Below are 13,998 nucleotides of genomic sequence, written 5' to 3' on the forward strand. Positions count from 1 at the left end.
CTGCTCGAACAGCCAGGTCTTGAGCTTCTTCCTGAAGGAGAGGTGGTCGTGGGTCAGGCGCAGGTCGGCCGGGAGGGAGTTCCAGGTCTTGGCGGCCAGGTAGGAGAAGGACCTTCCTCCTGTGGTGGTTCTCCGGATGCGTGGGACGGCGGCGAGGGCGTGGCTGGCAGATCGGAGGTGGCGTTTGGGAGCGTAGAAGTTGATGCGGTTGTTGAGGTAGCTCGGGCCTTGATCGTGGAGAGCTTTGTGTGCGTGGGTGAGGAGACGGAAGGTGATTCTCTTGTTGACCGGGAGCCAGTGCAGGTCTCTTAGGTGTCCGGAGATGTGGCTGTGTCGTGGGATGTCGAGGATGAGTCTGGCTGAGGCGTTCTGGATGCGCTGGAGTCTCTTCTGGATCTTGGCGGTGGTTCCGGCGTAGAGTGCGTTGCCGTAGTCCAGTCGGCTGGTGACGAGGGCCTGGGTGACGGTCTTCCTGGTCTCCGTGGGGATCCACCAGAAGATCTTCCGAAGCATGCGCAGGATGTTGAAGCACGACGAGGAGACGGCGTTGACTTGCCTGGACATGGAGAGGGAGGAGTCCAGGATGAAGCCCAGGTTGCGTGCGTGGTTCGTCGGTTTGGGTGCGGTGCCCAGGGCGGGGGGCCACCAGGAGTCGTCCCAGGCGGAGGGCGAGGAGCCCAGTATGAGGACCTCCGTCTTGTCTAAGTTCAGTTTCAGGCGGCTCGTCGTCATCCACTCGGCTACCTCTTTCATCCCTTCGTGCAGGTTGGCTAAGGCACATTATATCAGATGTACAAAGCCTTTTTAGGTTTGCAAGTAGCCCGATTAGCAGAATCAGGCCATTTGCAAATGCAAATGCAAAAAGGCATTTCTAAATGTTCAAAGGCCAATTTGCGGTTCGGCATCCTGTTACTGAATGGCACTAGGGGTTTGTGGTTCAGTATTAGGAAATGGTGTGCTTAGGGCGCCGCTTTCTAATACTGAATCCCAGTGGTATGTGTGAATGTTTTGCGACTGACATGCAGTCGTAAAACATTCACATTATACTGCCTACTTCAAGTAGGTGGTAACCCACTTGCAAATGGGAAAAATATTTTTGGAAACATTCACAAAGGTGAAGGGGACAGACCATGGAACCCCTTCCACGTTGTGAATGTTTACAAAAATATTTTTGAAAAGCAGGCAGTGGTCCTATCGTCAACTTTTCATTTTTCTTTTTAAACCGCATGCCATTTTCCTTTAAGGGAAATGAATGCATTTTAAAAAAAAAGATTGCTTTGTTTAAAAGCAATCACAGACATGGTGAGCTCAGCAGGCCACCATCCCCTGTAATTTTTGCGATTCCCAATGGGTCGCAAACCGAGACCGAAACTGAAACCTACCACATGAATATTTTTTAGGTAGGTCTATTTGTGGCCCACTGGGAATTGCAAAATATGTAATGCACATATTTGTATGTAGGCGTTTGAGATGACCAAATAGTGATTACCTATGAGAGCAAAAACAAAACCTGTGACCATGAGGTTGAACACAGGCCCCTGCAGCGGACGCCTTCGTCCACAGTGCCAACAGACCCGGCATACACACATCTCTCTCCCTCTCTCTCTCTCTCTCTCTCTCTCTCTAACATACAACTTAGAAAAATGCACTAAAGTGCATTTTTCTAAGTTTTCGCTATTTACCACGAAGTCGGACTTCGCGGTAAATAGCGGCCAAAAATAGCGAATTCCCAATTTAAAAATGGTTAGTGACTTGCATTTAAGGTATCTCAAATAGAGATTCCTTAAATGCAATTCATCGCAATTTAGCGATTTCGCAATTAGCGATGTCTGCATTTGGGATGATGAATCCCAAATGCAAAAATTGCGCTCGCAAAGGGCCAGATTCTCAGATCTGGCCCTTTGCGAGCCCATTTTTCTTTGATGAATCTAGCTGTTAGTTTTTCTTTGATGAATCTAGCTGTTAGTTCGGAACTATTTTGTGCATGCACACAAATGTTACGTTTGATATGCGACGGTGTGCCTTCAGTTGAACATGAGTGATGGTTATCGTTTTTGTGGTGTTGGTGTGAACTGAGAAAACTAGCTCCAGAAGAGGACACGGAGGAGTCTGTAATGTTGAAAGAACTGCCTTTGTTTTGCTTAATTGCCAAATCTATATGTGCAGGTAATCTGTACAACCTACAATCCCCCAAAGACATTTTGCTCCTGAACTCAACGATCAGAAGCACCCAATCCTGGCTTGCCGACAATCACCTCAAACTCAATGCTCTGAAAACAGAGTTCCTTTTGATCGCATCTCCAGCAAAGATCTCTACCACCCAAACTTGGCTTAAACACTAAACCGCACTCAATGTCCAACCCACCATCGTGGACTAAGCTAAATCTCTAGGCATAACACTTGACACTAATCTCAACATGCAGCAACATATCAGCAAGGCAACTAAGGGAGCGAACGTCCAAATCAATACCTTGAGGAAACTCAAGCCCTTCCTCCCAGCTAAAGACTTCCAAACTGCAGTACAAGCACTAGTCATCCCTCGAATAGAATATGGCAGCATCGCACTCTGCGGTCTCCCCCTTACCACTACGGCACCCCTAAGAGCTTCCCTAAACGCTGCAGCGAGACTCATCCCGGGGTCAAAAAAGCACTCTCATATCTCCCCTGACCTGAAATCCCTAAACTGGCTACCTTTTGAAGACAGAATACACCTGAAAATTGCCTGCATGACACACAAGGCGGTTCACCTTAACTCCCCCGGCTACCTCACTAAGAAGCTTACAATCTCTGGCGGCTCTAGAAACACCAGAGGCACAAACAATCTTCTGCTGAAGCCTTGGAGATTCCGGAAGGAAAAAACTTATAAACGCTCCTTCTCAGGAATGGCACCCAGAATCTGGAACTCACTCCCTCCTGAAATCAGGCTCATCTCCTCCACTATTCGTTTTAAGAAGGAAGTAAAAGCTATCCTCATGGCTAAATACACCTGAACTAACACTTCAGACTCTTAAAGAATCTGCACAGATCTCTTCTACCTGTTCGACCTCTTTGCTTATTTGTATTATTTGTTTTATTGCCTTACACCTATTTGTACTGTTAGCTCTACCGACTTACCTGTTTGGCTATGATCATGTACCCTCTCTTTGTAAAGCGCTCTGATATCTGCAAAGATCTTGTTCGCGCTATATAAAACTTTCAAATACATAAATAAATCTCTCTCTCTCTCTCTCTCTCCCTCTCCCTCTCTCTCCCCCCTCTCTCTCTCTCTCTCTCTCTCTCTCTCTCTCTCTCTCTCTCTCTCTCCCTCCCTCTCTCTATTTCACCCCCTTCCTCTCTCTGTCTCCCTCCCTCTCTCTGTCTCCCTCCCTCTGTCTCCCTCTCTCTCTCTATCTCTATCTCCCTCCCTCCCTCCCTCTCTGTCTCCCTCTCTTTCTCTCTGTCTCCCTGTTTCCCTCCCTTTCTCTCTGTCTCCCTTAATTTATCTCTCGGTCTCCTTCCCTTTCTCTCCCCCTCTGTCTCCTTCCCTCTCTCTCCCTCCCTCTGTCTCCCTCCCTCTGTCTCCCTCCCTCTCTCTATCTCTCTCCCTCCCTCCCTCTCTCTGTCTCCCTCTCTTTCTGTCTCCCTCTCTTTCTCTCTGTCTCCCTCTCTTTCTCTCTGTCTCCCTCCCTTTCTCTCACCTGTCTCCCTCCATTTCTCTCTCTGTCTCCTTCCCTCTCTCTCCCTCCCTCTCAGTCTCCCTCTCCCTCTGTCTGTCTACATTTGGCTGTCTCCCTCTGGCTGTCTCCCTCTCTCCATCTCCCTCTGTCTCCCTCTCTACATCTCCCTCTGTCTCCCTCTCTCCGTCTCCCTCCGTCTCCCTCTCTCCGTCAACCTCTGTCTCCCTCTCTCCATCTCCCTCTGTCTCCCTCTGGCTGTCTCCCTCTGGCTGTCTCCCTCCCTCTGTCTCCCTCACTACATCTCTCTCACTCCGTCTCCCGCACTTTGTCTCCCTCTCACTCTGTCTCCCTCTCCCTCACTCCGTCTCTCTCTCCCTCACTCCGTCTCTCCCTCTCTGCGTCTCCCCCTGACTCCCTCCATTTCCCTCCCTCTGTCTCCCTCCCTCTGTCTCCTTCCCTCTCTCTGTCTCCCTCTCTCTGTTTCCCTCTCTCTGTCTCCCTCTCTCTCTGTCTCCCTCCCTCTGTCTCCCTCCCTCTCTCTCCATCCCTCTCTCTCTTTGTCTCCCTCCCTCTGTCTCCCTCCCTCTGTATCCCTCTCTCTCACTCCGTCTCCCCCTGACTCCCTCTGTCTCTCTCCCTCTGTCTCCCTCTCCCTCACTCTGTCTCCCCCTGACTCCCTCCGTCTCTCTTCCTCTGTCTCCCTCTCCCTCTCCCTCTCTCTCTGCCTGCCTCTCTGTCTCTCTCCCTCTGTCTCCCTGTCTCCCTCTGTCTCCCTCCATCTCCCTCCATCTCCCTCCGTCTCCCTCCGTCTCCCTCCGTCTCCCTCCGTCTCCCTCCGTCTCCCTCTCCATCTCTATGTCACTCTGCCTCTCTGTCTGTCTCTGCCTCTAGCTGTCTGTTCCTAACCCTGTTTATGCCTCTATCGGTCTCTGTCTGTCCCTGTCTCCCTTTCTCTGTCTCCCTCTCTGTCTCTCTGTCTCCGTCTGTCTTGGTCTGTCTCTGTCTGTTCCGGTCTCTGTCTGTCTCTATCTCTGTCTGTCTCTGCCTCAATCTGTCCCTGCCTCTATCTCTGCCTCTCTCTTTCTCTCGCTCTGTCTCTCTCTGACTCTCTCTCTCTCTCTGTCTCTATCGCTGTCTGTCTCTGTCTGTCTGTACCTCTATCTGTCTCTGCCTCCATCTGTCTCTGTCTGTCCCTGTCTCCCTCCCTCTGCCTCCCTCTCCGTCTCTCTGTCTCTGTCTGTCTTGGTCTGACTTTGCCTCTATCTGTCTCTGTCTGTCCCTGTCTCTGCCTGTCTCTGTCTCTATCTCTCTCTGTCTCCATCTCTGTCTGTCTCTGCCTCTATCTGTCTCTATTTGTCCCTGCCTCTATCTCTGTCTCTATCTCTATTTCTATCTCTGTCTCTCTCTCTGTCTCTCTCTCTCTCTCTTTGTCTCTATCGCCGTCTGTCTCTGTCTTTCTCTTCCTCTATCTGTCTCTATCTGTCCCTGCCTCTATCTCTGTCCCTGCCTCTATCTCTGTCTCTCTCTCTGTCTCTGTCTCTCTCTCTGTCTCTATCGCTGTCTGTCTTTACCTCTATCTGTCTCTGCCTCCATCTGTCTCTGTCTGTCTCTGTCTCTGTCTGTCCCTGTCTCTGCCTCTATCTAGCTCTGTCTGCCCCAGGCTCTATCTGTCTCTGCCTCTGTATCTCTTTATCTGTCTCTATCTATCTCACCTCACCCTGCTCTCACTCCCTGCTTCCCTCTGTCACCTCACCCGGCTCTCACTCCCTGCTGCCCTCCGTCACCTCACCCCCCACACCCCCACACCCTGTGTGTGTGTCAGCCCGGCTGAGACAGCTTCCCAGGCACACACAGCAGCACCCCAGTACTTCACAGGTCTTTTAAAGACCATTTACATGTTAATGAGGCTTTGTTCACCTCTTCTTAGTGCTCCTGCAGCTCCACACTGAATATCGCTGAATCGCCTGCCTCCCATAGACAGGCTCTCCGAGTCCACGCTGCTGCAACTGGTGGTGTTTGCTGGCACTTTAAAAAAAAAGAACACAGGTATGATGTCTGCAAGGTCCGCGGACTGCCAAGGAAGGCTTGCAGGGCCGCTGGCGACCCACGGGCCGTACTTTGAGTACCCGTGCTCTATTGTAATGAATTCTCTTGAAAGAGGCCTTTGGCACAATGCAAAATTCCAGATTAATCAGCAAGTAAGTGTGAAAATGTACTATAGTAGTTTATCATTAAAACTTACCTGCACTCAATTTCCATTTTGAAGTGAAATATGAGTTATATAATTTCACTTTACACTTACACTGTACACACAAAGTGCCATATACCCACTCACATTGCTTTAAAGTATGCACAATTAATGGTGTTACGCTGGATGTTATTTAATTTTCACTTTGATTAAGTCACTCCTCTGTTTGAATAGTGGAGGACTGAGCACTGTCAGGGGAAATAGACTCTCTTTATTACGCTCCCTGTACTAGTTTTGGGCATTGTATTCTATTGGTTCTCATTGTTATAGTAGTGCCATCTACCACTGACAAGACTCTGATGTACTGTGCGGGCAGGTAGCACAGTACCCTGTGAGACAGTTAGAAATGTAATAGTGGGTTATGATATGTGGAAATGATTTCTCTGCAGCACTTGGTTTGTAAAAAAAATAAGTGCCAGAGCCTTCGTCAGGAGACTGCTGCAGCTTACACCACCCATTGAACCTGACATCGCTGCCAATGACAGCACCAACACAATTACAAATCATCACACTCCTATAAGTGTGACAATTCAGAATATTCAAAGCCTCCAAAGCTAAAGTAATAGTGGATGTAGGTATTAGTTATTTCCATTGTGCATTGTAATAATAAACAACTGTTGCTGTGCTCATCTGTAAATCAATCAAACAGTGCCACCATGTGGCAGACTGTCATAAGTGCCGGTGTTGACAATTATGCGGTCTGTTCCAAGCACCGGAAACCACTGGCTCAAACGAAGCACTGCCTCTGTGACACCTTTGTAAAATGGTAAAATAACTGCAGTGTTGGGGGGTAACCATGTGCCTTATGGGAGCTAAGACAAGCCTTTCCATATACAGACAGGCAAATTCGTATGCTAAACTCATTAGCATTAACATCTTGCACTTTATTGCCTTTATAAACAGACTATATCATGCCTCAGAATGCACGGATGGGAAGTGATCCAGTGGCAAAGCCTGAGTCACAAAAGAAAGTCAAATTGCAGCTGCTCTTAAAATTTCAGAACTACTCCTGGGAAGCTTGGATTAAGGCTCATTACAAGGTCCCTGGATGAAGGGGCGGTTCATTTTGTAATCCTGGGAGCAGAATTCATGAGATCCTATTATGACCTCTAAGAACCCCCTTAGTATTGTGAAATTAATGGGGGAATTGGTAGTTCTGGGCTAATCCGCCAGAAAAGCTTCTGCCCCCAAAGCTTTCACCATCGATTGCGCCTGCCTGTAGCACTCTACACTTCTTGGAAAACATGAGAATTATGCATTATATCAACGAAGCTTACATTTCCTGATGGGACTTCTGTCCCATGCGGAATTATGGACCTGTTGAAATGAGGGTCAGTGGCTCTGCTGGTCTAATTATATGTTCCCACTCCTCACATCATATTATGGTTTCCGCAGTCTGGTCTTACGCCAAACCGCCGGACGCCAAACTGATTAATGAGCAGTCCTGTTTGCTGCAATGAAAATGTTTTCTTTAAAACACCCAATGGGTCCTGCAAATCCCTCCAATAAAAAAGTACTACAGAAGTACTTTATAATTAATTGCATTTTAACTCCAAGTGGGGAATGTGACTGCTCACCCGTGCTGTCTGAGATACTTTGCTAACTATTGCACATGCACTTATATTTTTCATTATTTTATGTTTTTTACAGGTTGTGTACAGAGCATCATTCCCAGAAGACATCCACGCCAATAAAGTCCTCTTTAAAATTGGTGCCAGAGATGCAGATATTGGCAATAATGCTGAAATTAGGTACTCGCTGCACGGGCGAGGAGCCGATAATTTTGCCCTAGATCCCGAAACTGGTAAGGTGACATCAGTTATCCATTGTTAGGGTTCATAGATGAAAGAGTACAGTGGAATTTCAGACAAGATAATAACATTTGAAATGTTATTAGCTGAAACTTAAAGGTGCTGTGTTTTTTCACTGCATGTGCGTTTGGGAAATTGTGAGCATACTTGTAAATACTTTATTAAAGCACGCATGAGGAGTTAACTCACAACTAATGCTCAATGTTCTGGACACACGTCATCCTTCGGGACCACCTCCTGTTCTATACATGGTGTCACCAATGTAAAAACATGGGGCCCGATTCACAGAACTAACGTAAGACAAAATCCTAAACTTACTACAATTTTGGTATTCACAGATGGCACTTACTCATTTTGGTATTCACAGAAGGCACTTACTCATTTTGGTATTCACAGAAGGCACTTACTCATTTTGGTATTCACAGAAGGCACTTACTTATTTTGGTATTCACAGAAGGCACTTACTCATTCCCCAGATGTGCTTCCCAGTATCTAAAATCAAGTATTCTCTTGATTCTGAAACGAGGCTCCCAATTTGACACTCTGTTATGGTAGTCCTTACAGAAAGAATCTGTTGTATAGTGTGACATTAATGGGTAGTTCCTGAACAGGCGGGGATGGGGGTGTGCGGTCAGAGGGTTAGATAATACTCCTGTCTCGCTAACGTTAATGCTGATGACGCCCTGGCCCACCTTTCAAGACTGGGGCCTGGTTAATCATTGTTTGCAACTAAAAAAGATGCACTCACCTACCAGTGAATTAGTAATGAATGAGAGTGATTGGAGAGTGAGTGAGTGAGTGTGTGTGCTCATTCGTAAAGTGCCCCAGTGCACAAACTTACCTCAACACTAAGAAAGAGTAGTGCAACTAACTGAGTTTTCATCTGTGAAGCTGTCATGCAGATATGCAAGTATTTGATTTTTTCCAATGAGAATTTCCGCGTAAATTTGTTTTGTAGTCTACTGTTTGCAGTTTGGAAATATTTAAATATTACCCTTGCCACAAGACGAATTGTATTCATTCAAGAAAGGGGATGGTCACTCTAGTGATCTATACACAAAACATTGCATAAGGCCACACTAAAATATGCATACATACTAATTTGAGATTTATTTGTTTTATTCTTTTACATGAAAACACATGTGCAGGCCTGTGACCTCTGACAACGCTGTTGGTTAATGTTTGCTTACACAACAACAAAGCAGGCCGGATTGGGTCATAATATCAAAAGTGCCATGGGAGTGCGGTTTGTGTGTTTGTGTGTGTGTGTGTCTGCACACATTTTGCACCAGTGGGGCACTTTTTTGTTGCAGAAGGGTCCTCAGATGCTTGTGTGTCCTCTTCTGTAATGCAGATCACGCTGCAGCACATGTACGACTGGCATGATGTCCCTCCTCTACATCAGGGTGTGGCCGCATCCAAATAAGGAACAGTTTGCCTCTGCACCTGTGCCACATTATAAACATGGGCGTTGAGGCCAAGAAGCTGGTAAGGTCGCCCTAATTGTGCACCACAAAGAGGTGGATGTGCATCTCTTGAGGGCATCCCTTAGGTGGGGATTAAAGATCTCTGTCCTCCTTTGAAGTGCTGAAGGGGGTTGCCACCTGCAGAGTGAAAAGCAGACTAATGGCTTCAAATGGCTGCTCTACCTTTTACTAATCTCCTGTCTTCAAAGCTGGTGCAAGTTTGCAGCTTTGCTGTGAGCAGTTCATTTATTGTGATAGGGCACACTGACCTGCTAAGGGGTGCATATCAGGCAGTGCACCATATTTATGGTGAGAGCCCTGATTATGAAAGTGGTTGGCAATAGTACCTTATCCATGCCTGTGCTTCTACCACTTTCCCTAAACCGTCTTTAAAAGAAAAGTTGTGCTGGAAATAAAAGAAGGTCTCTTATTTAGAATTTAAAATTACTGTATTTGGTAGTCATTGGTTATGTAAATATAGGCCTCTTTGGAACTGCATAGGTCCAAATCAGGTCCTATTATCGAAGTTTGTGCAGTCTCAGGGGAGAATTTCATATTATTGACTCTGTACCTTCTCATAATTAAGACACAGATGCTAACGAAAGCCATACAAATAATGAAAGAGACAATGTGGCACTGCTATACCCTACAGTAGTAGGATGTACGTTGTTACAACGCATGCTTTTAGCACGCATGCTGTAACAACGCAGTTTTTATAATGCATTTTTTTACAACGCATAATACAAAGGGGTGTTGGATAGTGAATATTTTAATTTACTATTCCAACACCATTCCCCGTTGACACTAGGGAAGGTGTTGGATAGTAAATTAAAAGTATTCCCTATCCTTGAGCGCCCCCCAGAGTCATGCGTTGTAATAGAATGTGATTTAAAAACCGCATTGTAATAGCACTGCGTGCTAAAAGTTGCTTGGTAACGACGTTCCCCATAGTAGTATAGTAGTAGTAATACTTTTTCCACGTCTTTCTTCTTAGGTGAGCTCAAAACATTGGCCCTTTTGGACAGAGAAAAAATCTCAACATATAATTTAGTTGCCAAGGCAACAGATGGAGGTGGAAGATTCTGCCAATCAGAAATTCATTTGACTTTAGAAGATGTTAATGATAACCCTCCAGTGTTCTCTTCAGATCACTACAATGCATGCGTCTACGAGAACACGGCTGCTAAAGCTTTGCTAACAAGGGTGCAGGCAACCGATCCTGATGTTGGTAAGTCACAGATATCGAATGAATGTTCCTTTCATCCTTGTTACCCTTCATGTTCCTACTGTCCATTCTTGTAATGGTTTATATTTCTCCATTATTCAACTCTGTGTAAATTCTATGTGATCTGTGGCAAGTGTACAGAGACTCAGTCAACACTCAGTTTCCCAGGTTTACAGAGCAAAATCAGCTATCCCAGCTTATTCCATGCATAATATCAATATCTGCAAATGGGTGCCCTTACTACATTATTGTAAGTGGCATGGATATGGTGACTGATATGGCACAGTGGGGCTACTAAATCTTCTCATATCTTTATCTGTCCTTGACACACAAAGCCTGCTTTTTGAATGCAGGTGCGGCCGGCGCAGGTAATAGCAGTGGGGCGGGGGTAAGTCGACAGATGACGGAATAGGGAACCAAAATAGAAAAATAAATAAAACGACTCACTTTGCGCTCGCCGCATGGCTGAACCAGCGATGCAGCAGGCGTAAGGAAAGTGGTTTTCTTAATTTTTTCATTTTGCTTCCCTATTCTGTCATCTGTCGACTTAATTCCCCCCTTCCTGACACACACCGCCCACTGCTCTTACCTGCTCCAGCTGTACCTGTTTGAATGTATTTACTGTATATTAAGAGTGAGGTATACAGATGTTACAGGAGTACCAAAACAGCTGTATCATGTGGTACGTCACTGGAAGCTCGACTGGTGGCTTAGTGCTAAAGTTTCATGTATGTGACAATTGAAGTATGCAATAGTTGGAAAATTGCTCTCAATCTACTGCAATGTCCACTGCAGATCACTGGTGCCAGAATTTACCAGGATATTTCTCTAAGGGAAAGTTTGAACTGTCTCTTCACTGACGAGTGAGGAGGCTTCACTAACAGCAGTGAAGTAGCTGGATCATTAGTAAATGGGCCAATGCTTACCTGAGGTGTGATGCACAAATGGGGTGGGTGAGCACTGAGTTATTTTTGGAGGAAGCCCATTGCTTTACTGACCCTGCTCCACAGTGATATGGTTACCTGGACTTTAGTCTTAAGCGAAGCAATGAAATGGCATTCAATTTTAGGATGGGAAAGAAAGGGCTGGCTTGCCCGAGCACCACAGCATGACTCAGCACCGCAGCATTACTCAGCACTTTCTCGGCATCACTCAGCACCACCTCAGTATCACTCAGCATCATCTGAGCATCCCCTTCGCACTAGCACATCACCTCCTCAGCATCACTCACACCACCTGAGTATTATTTAGCATCACCTGAGCATCACCTTCGCACCAGCACACCACCACCTGAGCCCCACCTCAGCATCACTCAGCACCACCTCAGTCTGCCCTCAGAATCTGGCATCTGTTGATTCTCCCCTAGTGCCTGTCTGCTGCTCATGTTGTAATTCAGGCACTATTTCCTAACCCCCACCCTCCCGTTCGGTATGTGCTCCCATAACAAAAAAAGCTATAACAAACAAGAATTTGAACAGGCAGTAAGAAGTTGACAGCCTTGCAAGGACAAAAAAAATTGAAGACATTTTTTATGTTCATTCGTTTTTTTAATAGGGTCGTTCAGTTCTACATATTGTCCCCTTTGTTATATATAAGGTAACAAAAATGCTTATAACACTTTTTTATTATAACTTTTCAACATGCTGCAGAGCAGGTACACTTCTCTACAGCTTAGCTTAAAGACATTGGCAAAGCCAATAGCTCTGGCTCTGGCTAAACACTTATAGTCCCAAATACTAGACCTACTGGCTATGCCAATGCTTGTTTTAATGTATATTTACTTAATAAACAACTGCTGTTGTGCGTATCTGTAAATTAGATTGACAACCCCACCATGTGGCAGACTGAAATAAGTGCCGGTGTTGATAATGAAGTACACGTGCCGAGCACTGGAAACCACTGGCTCAAATTAAGCACTGTTTCTATGTGAAGGAAAACGCAACTGCTTCAACATTTGCAGAAAGGAATGGTTAATAGCGGCTCACATGCAGGATTGATGTCAGAGTCCATCAATGGCTTGAGCAGTGAAGCAAGGTGAATCATTCGATCGATTTTTTACAATGTGTGTCCATTAGGCCGTGTGCAAAAAACAGTTGTCTTTCAACTAAAAAAGGTTAGATATTTTTGTATGTTGCGTCCATGCAGAGGTTTCATTTCAGTCTTTTGTAGCCTATGATCAATATGATTCAATTAAGCATGTTTCAATCATTTTCCATGTAGCTGAGGGCTTTTCTAGTGATAGTACAAACAAATGTCTTTTAAAGGAACAGGTCAGATACATTTTTGTGGTATGTTCAAAGGTAAGGATGACTTGTCACATTGTGATTCTCTCAATTTCCTCCACCTTCCTATTTGCCTTATATGCTATCCAGTGCTGCTTTTTCATAACAAATGCAAAAACAACAGTTACAGGCATTAATATTACCTAACTTGTGAGCACCTGTGTTATTAGCCTAAAAAAAGATGAAAGGTATAGTAAGCCATACAGGGATTACAACCTAATTCTACTGAATCATGGGCAGATGTACTAAGCACAGGTTGCAAAACACTGTTCACAATTTGTGACCAGTATGTTTGCGAGCAGTGTGGTATTTGGCAAACCCGCCTATGGGAAAATATTAATGATTATTAATGATATATTAATGATATATTACTAAGGTTGATCGCAAATTGTGACCCACTACGATTTGCCAGCATGTACAATTCGTTGTTATCATCTGTGATTGCTTTTAAATAATGCAATACATTTGTTTATTTTAAATGTAGCCTGTTCTACTGCAAGAAACAGGACTGCATTTAAAAAGTAAAGTTTTTAAGTTTTTTTAAGAGGAGGCAACTCCTCTTAAACAGACCTTTTTTACATTCGCACAGGGAGAGGAATGGCAAAGAGACCCTTTACCTTTAACAATTGAAATGCCAGGAAAACATCACTGTTTTGCGACTGGGCTTCGCTCCCAAAACAAAGATACATAGCATATTGATTCTCTATTTGGAAGTGATGACTACAACACGACCTTTCCAAATACCTGATCGGTATTCATTGCAAAAGACATTTAGTTATTCGGAAACACTTTTCTGAATCTCTGAATGGATTTAGAACATATAAAAAGAAGTTTTAGCATCTGCAAACTCTCCGGTTTACTGATTTGGAGGGTTTGTGAATGCTAAAACCTTTTGTACATCTGGTGCTTTGGTTCTTAATATTGCTCCATAGTCTCTATCAAATAAAAAATCAATTCAGGACTTTTAAAATAAGTGTTAGTACGATTTAACATCATGAAGCTATTCATTCATATAAATCTCCACAAATGTGTGATTTCATCTCACTAAATCTTAAAAGTTTAACTCGCAAGAAATACTTATTAAAATTGCATCACAGTTGGGCCAGAGATAGAATTAAGGTGTGCTTTGTGGTGTATGTGCTATGAATAGGTTTACAGTTTATGAGCATATGTTGTTAGACCGCCCTCTGAATATGTTGTGGTAGTTATAGACGAATATACTGTCTTCCATTTCCAGATAAGATACTAGAGAAGACCATCAATCAACAACTTTGTTCTTTCAGAAGACCAATAGCCTAGACCCTACGCAA

At 44.8% G+C, this 13,998-nt stretch overlaps 1 protein-coding gene across 1 annotated transcript in view; it reads left to right on the top strand.

Moving 5' to 3' along the window:
• The window catches only part of FAT3 (FAT atypical cadherin 3), a 764,758-nt gene that overhangs the window by 620,860 nt on the left and 129,900 nt on the right, over nt 1–13,998 (top strand). Inside the window, exons 13-14 of the mRNA XM_086933989.1 lie at nt 7,555–7,708; nt 10,176–10,409. Of these exons, the coding sequence (XP_086790115.1) occupies nt 7,555–7,708; nt 10,176–10,409 (388 nt within the window). The remainder of the gene's footprint in view (nt 1–7,554; nt 7,709–10,175; nt 10,410–13,998) is intronic.

This window comes from Lissotriton vulgaris, chromosome 8, assembly GCF_964263255.1.
Source record: "Lissotriton vulgaris chromosome 8, aLisVul1.2, whole genome shotgun sequence".
In the NCBI taxonomy this organism is placed as follows: Eukaryota; Metazoa; Chordata; class Amphibia; order Caudata; family Salamandridae; genus Lissotriton; species Lissotriton vulgaris.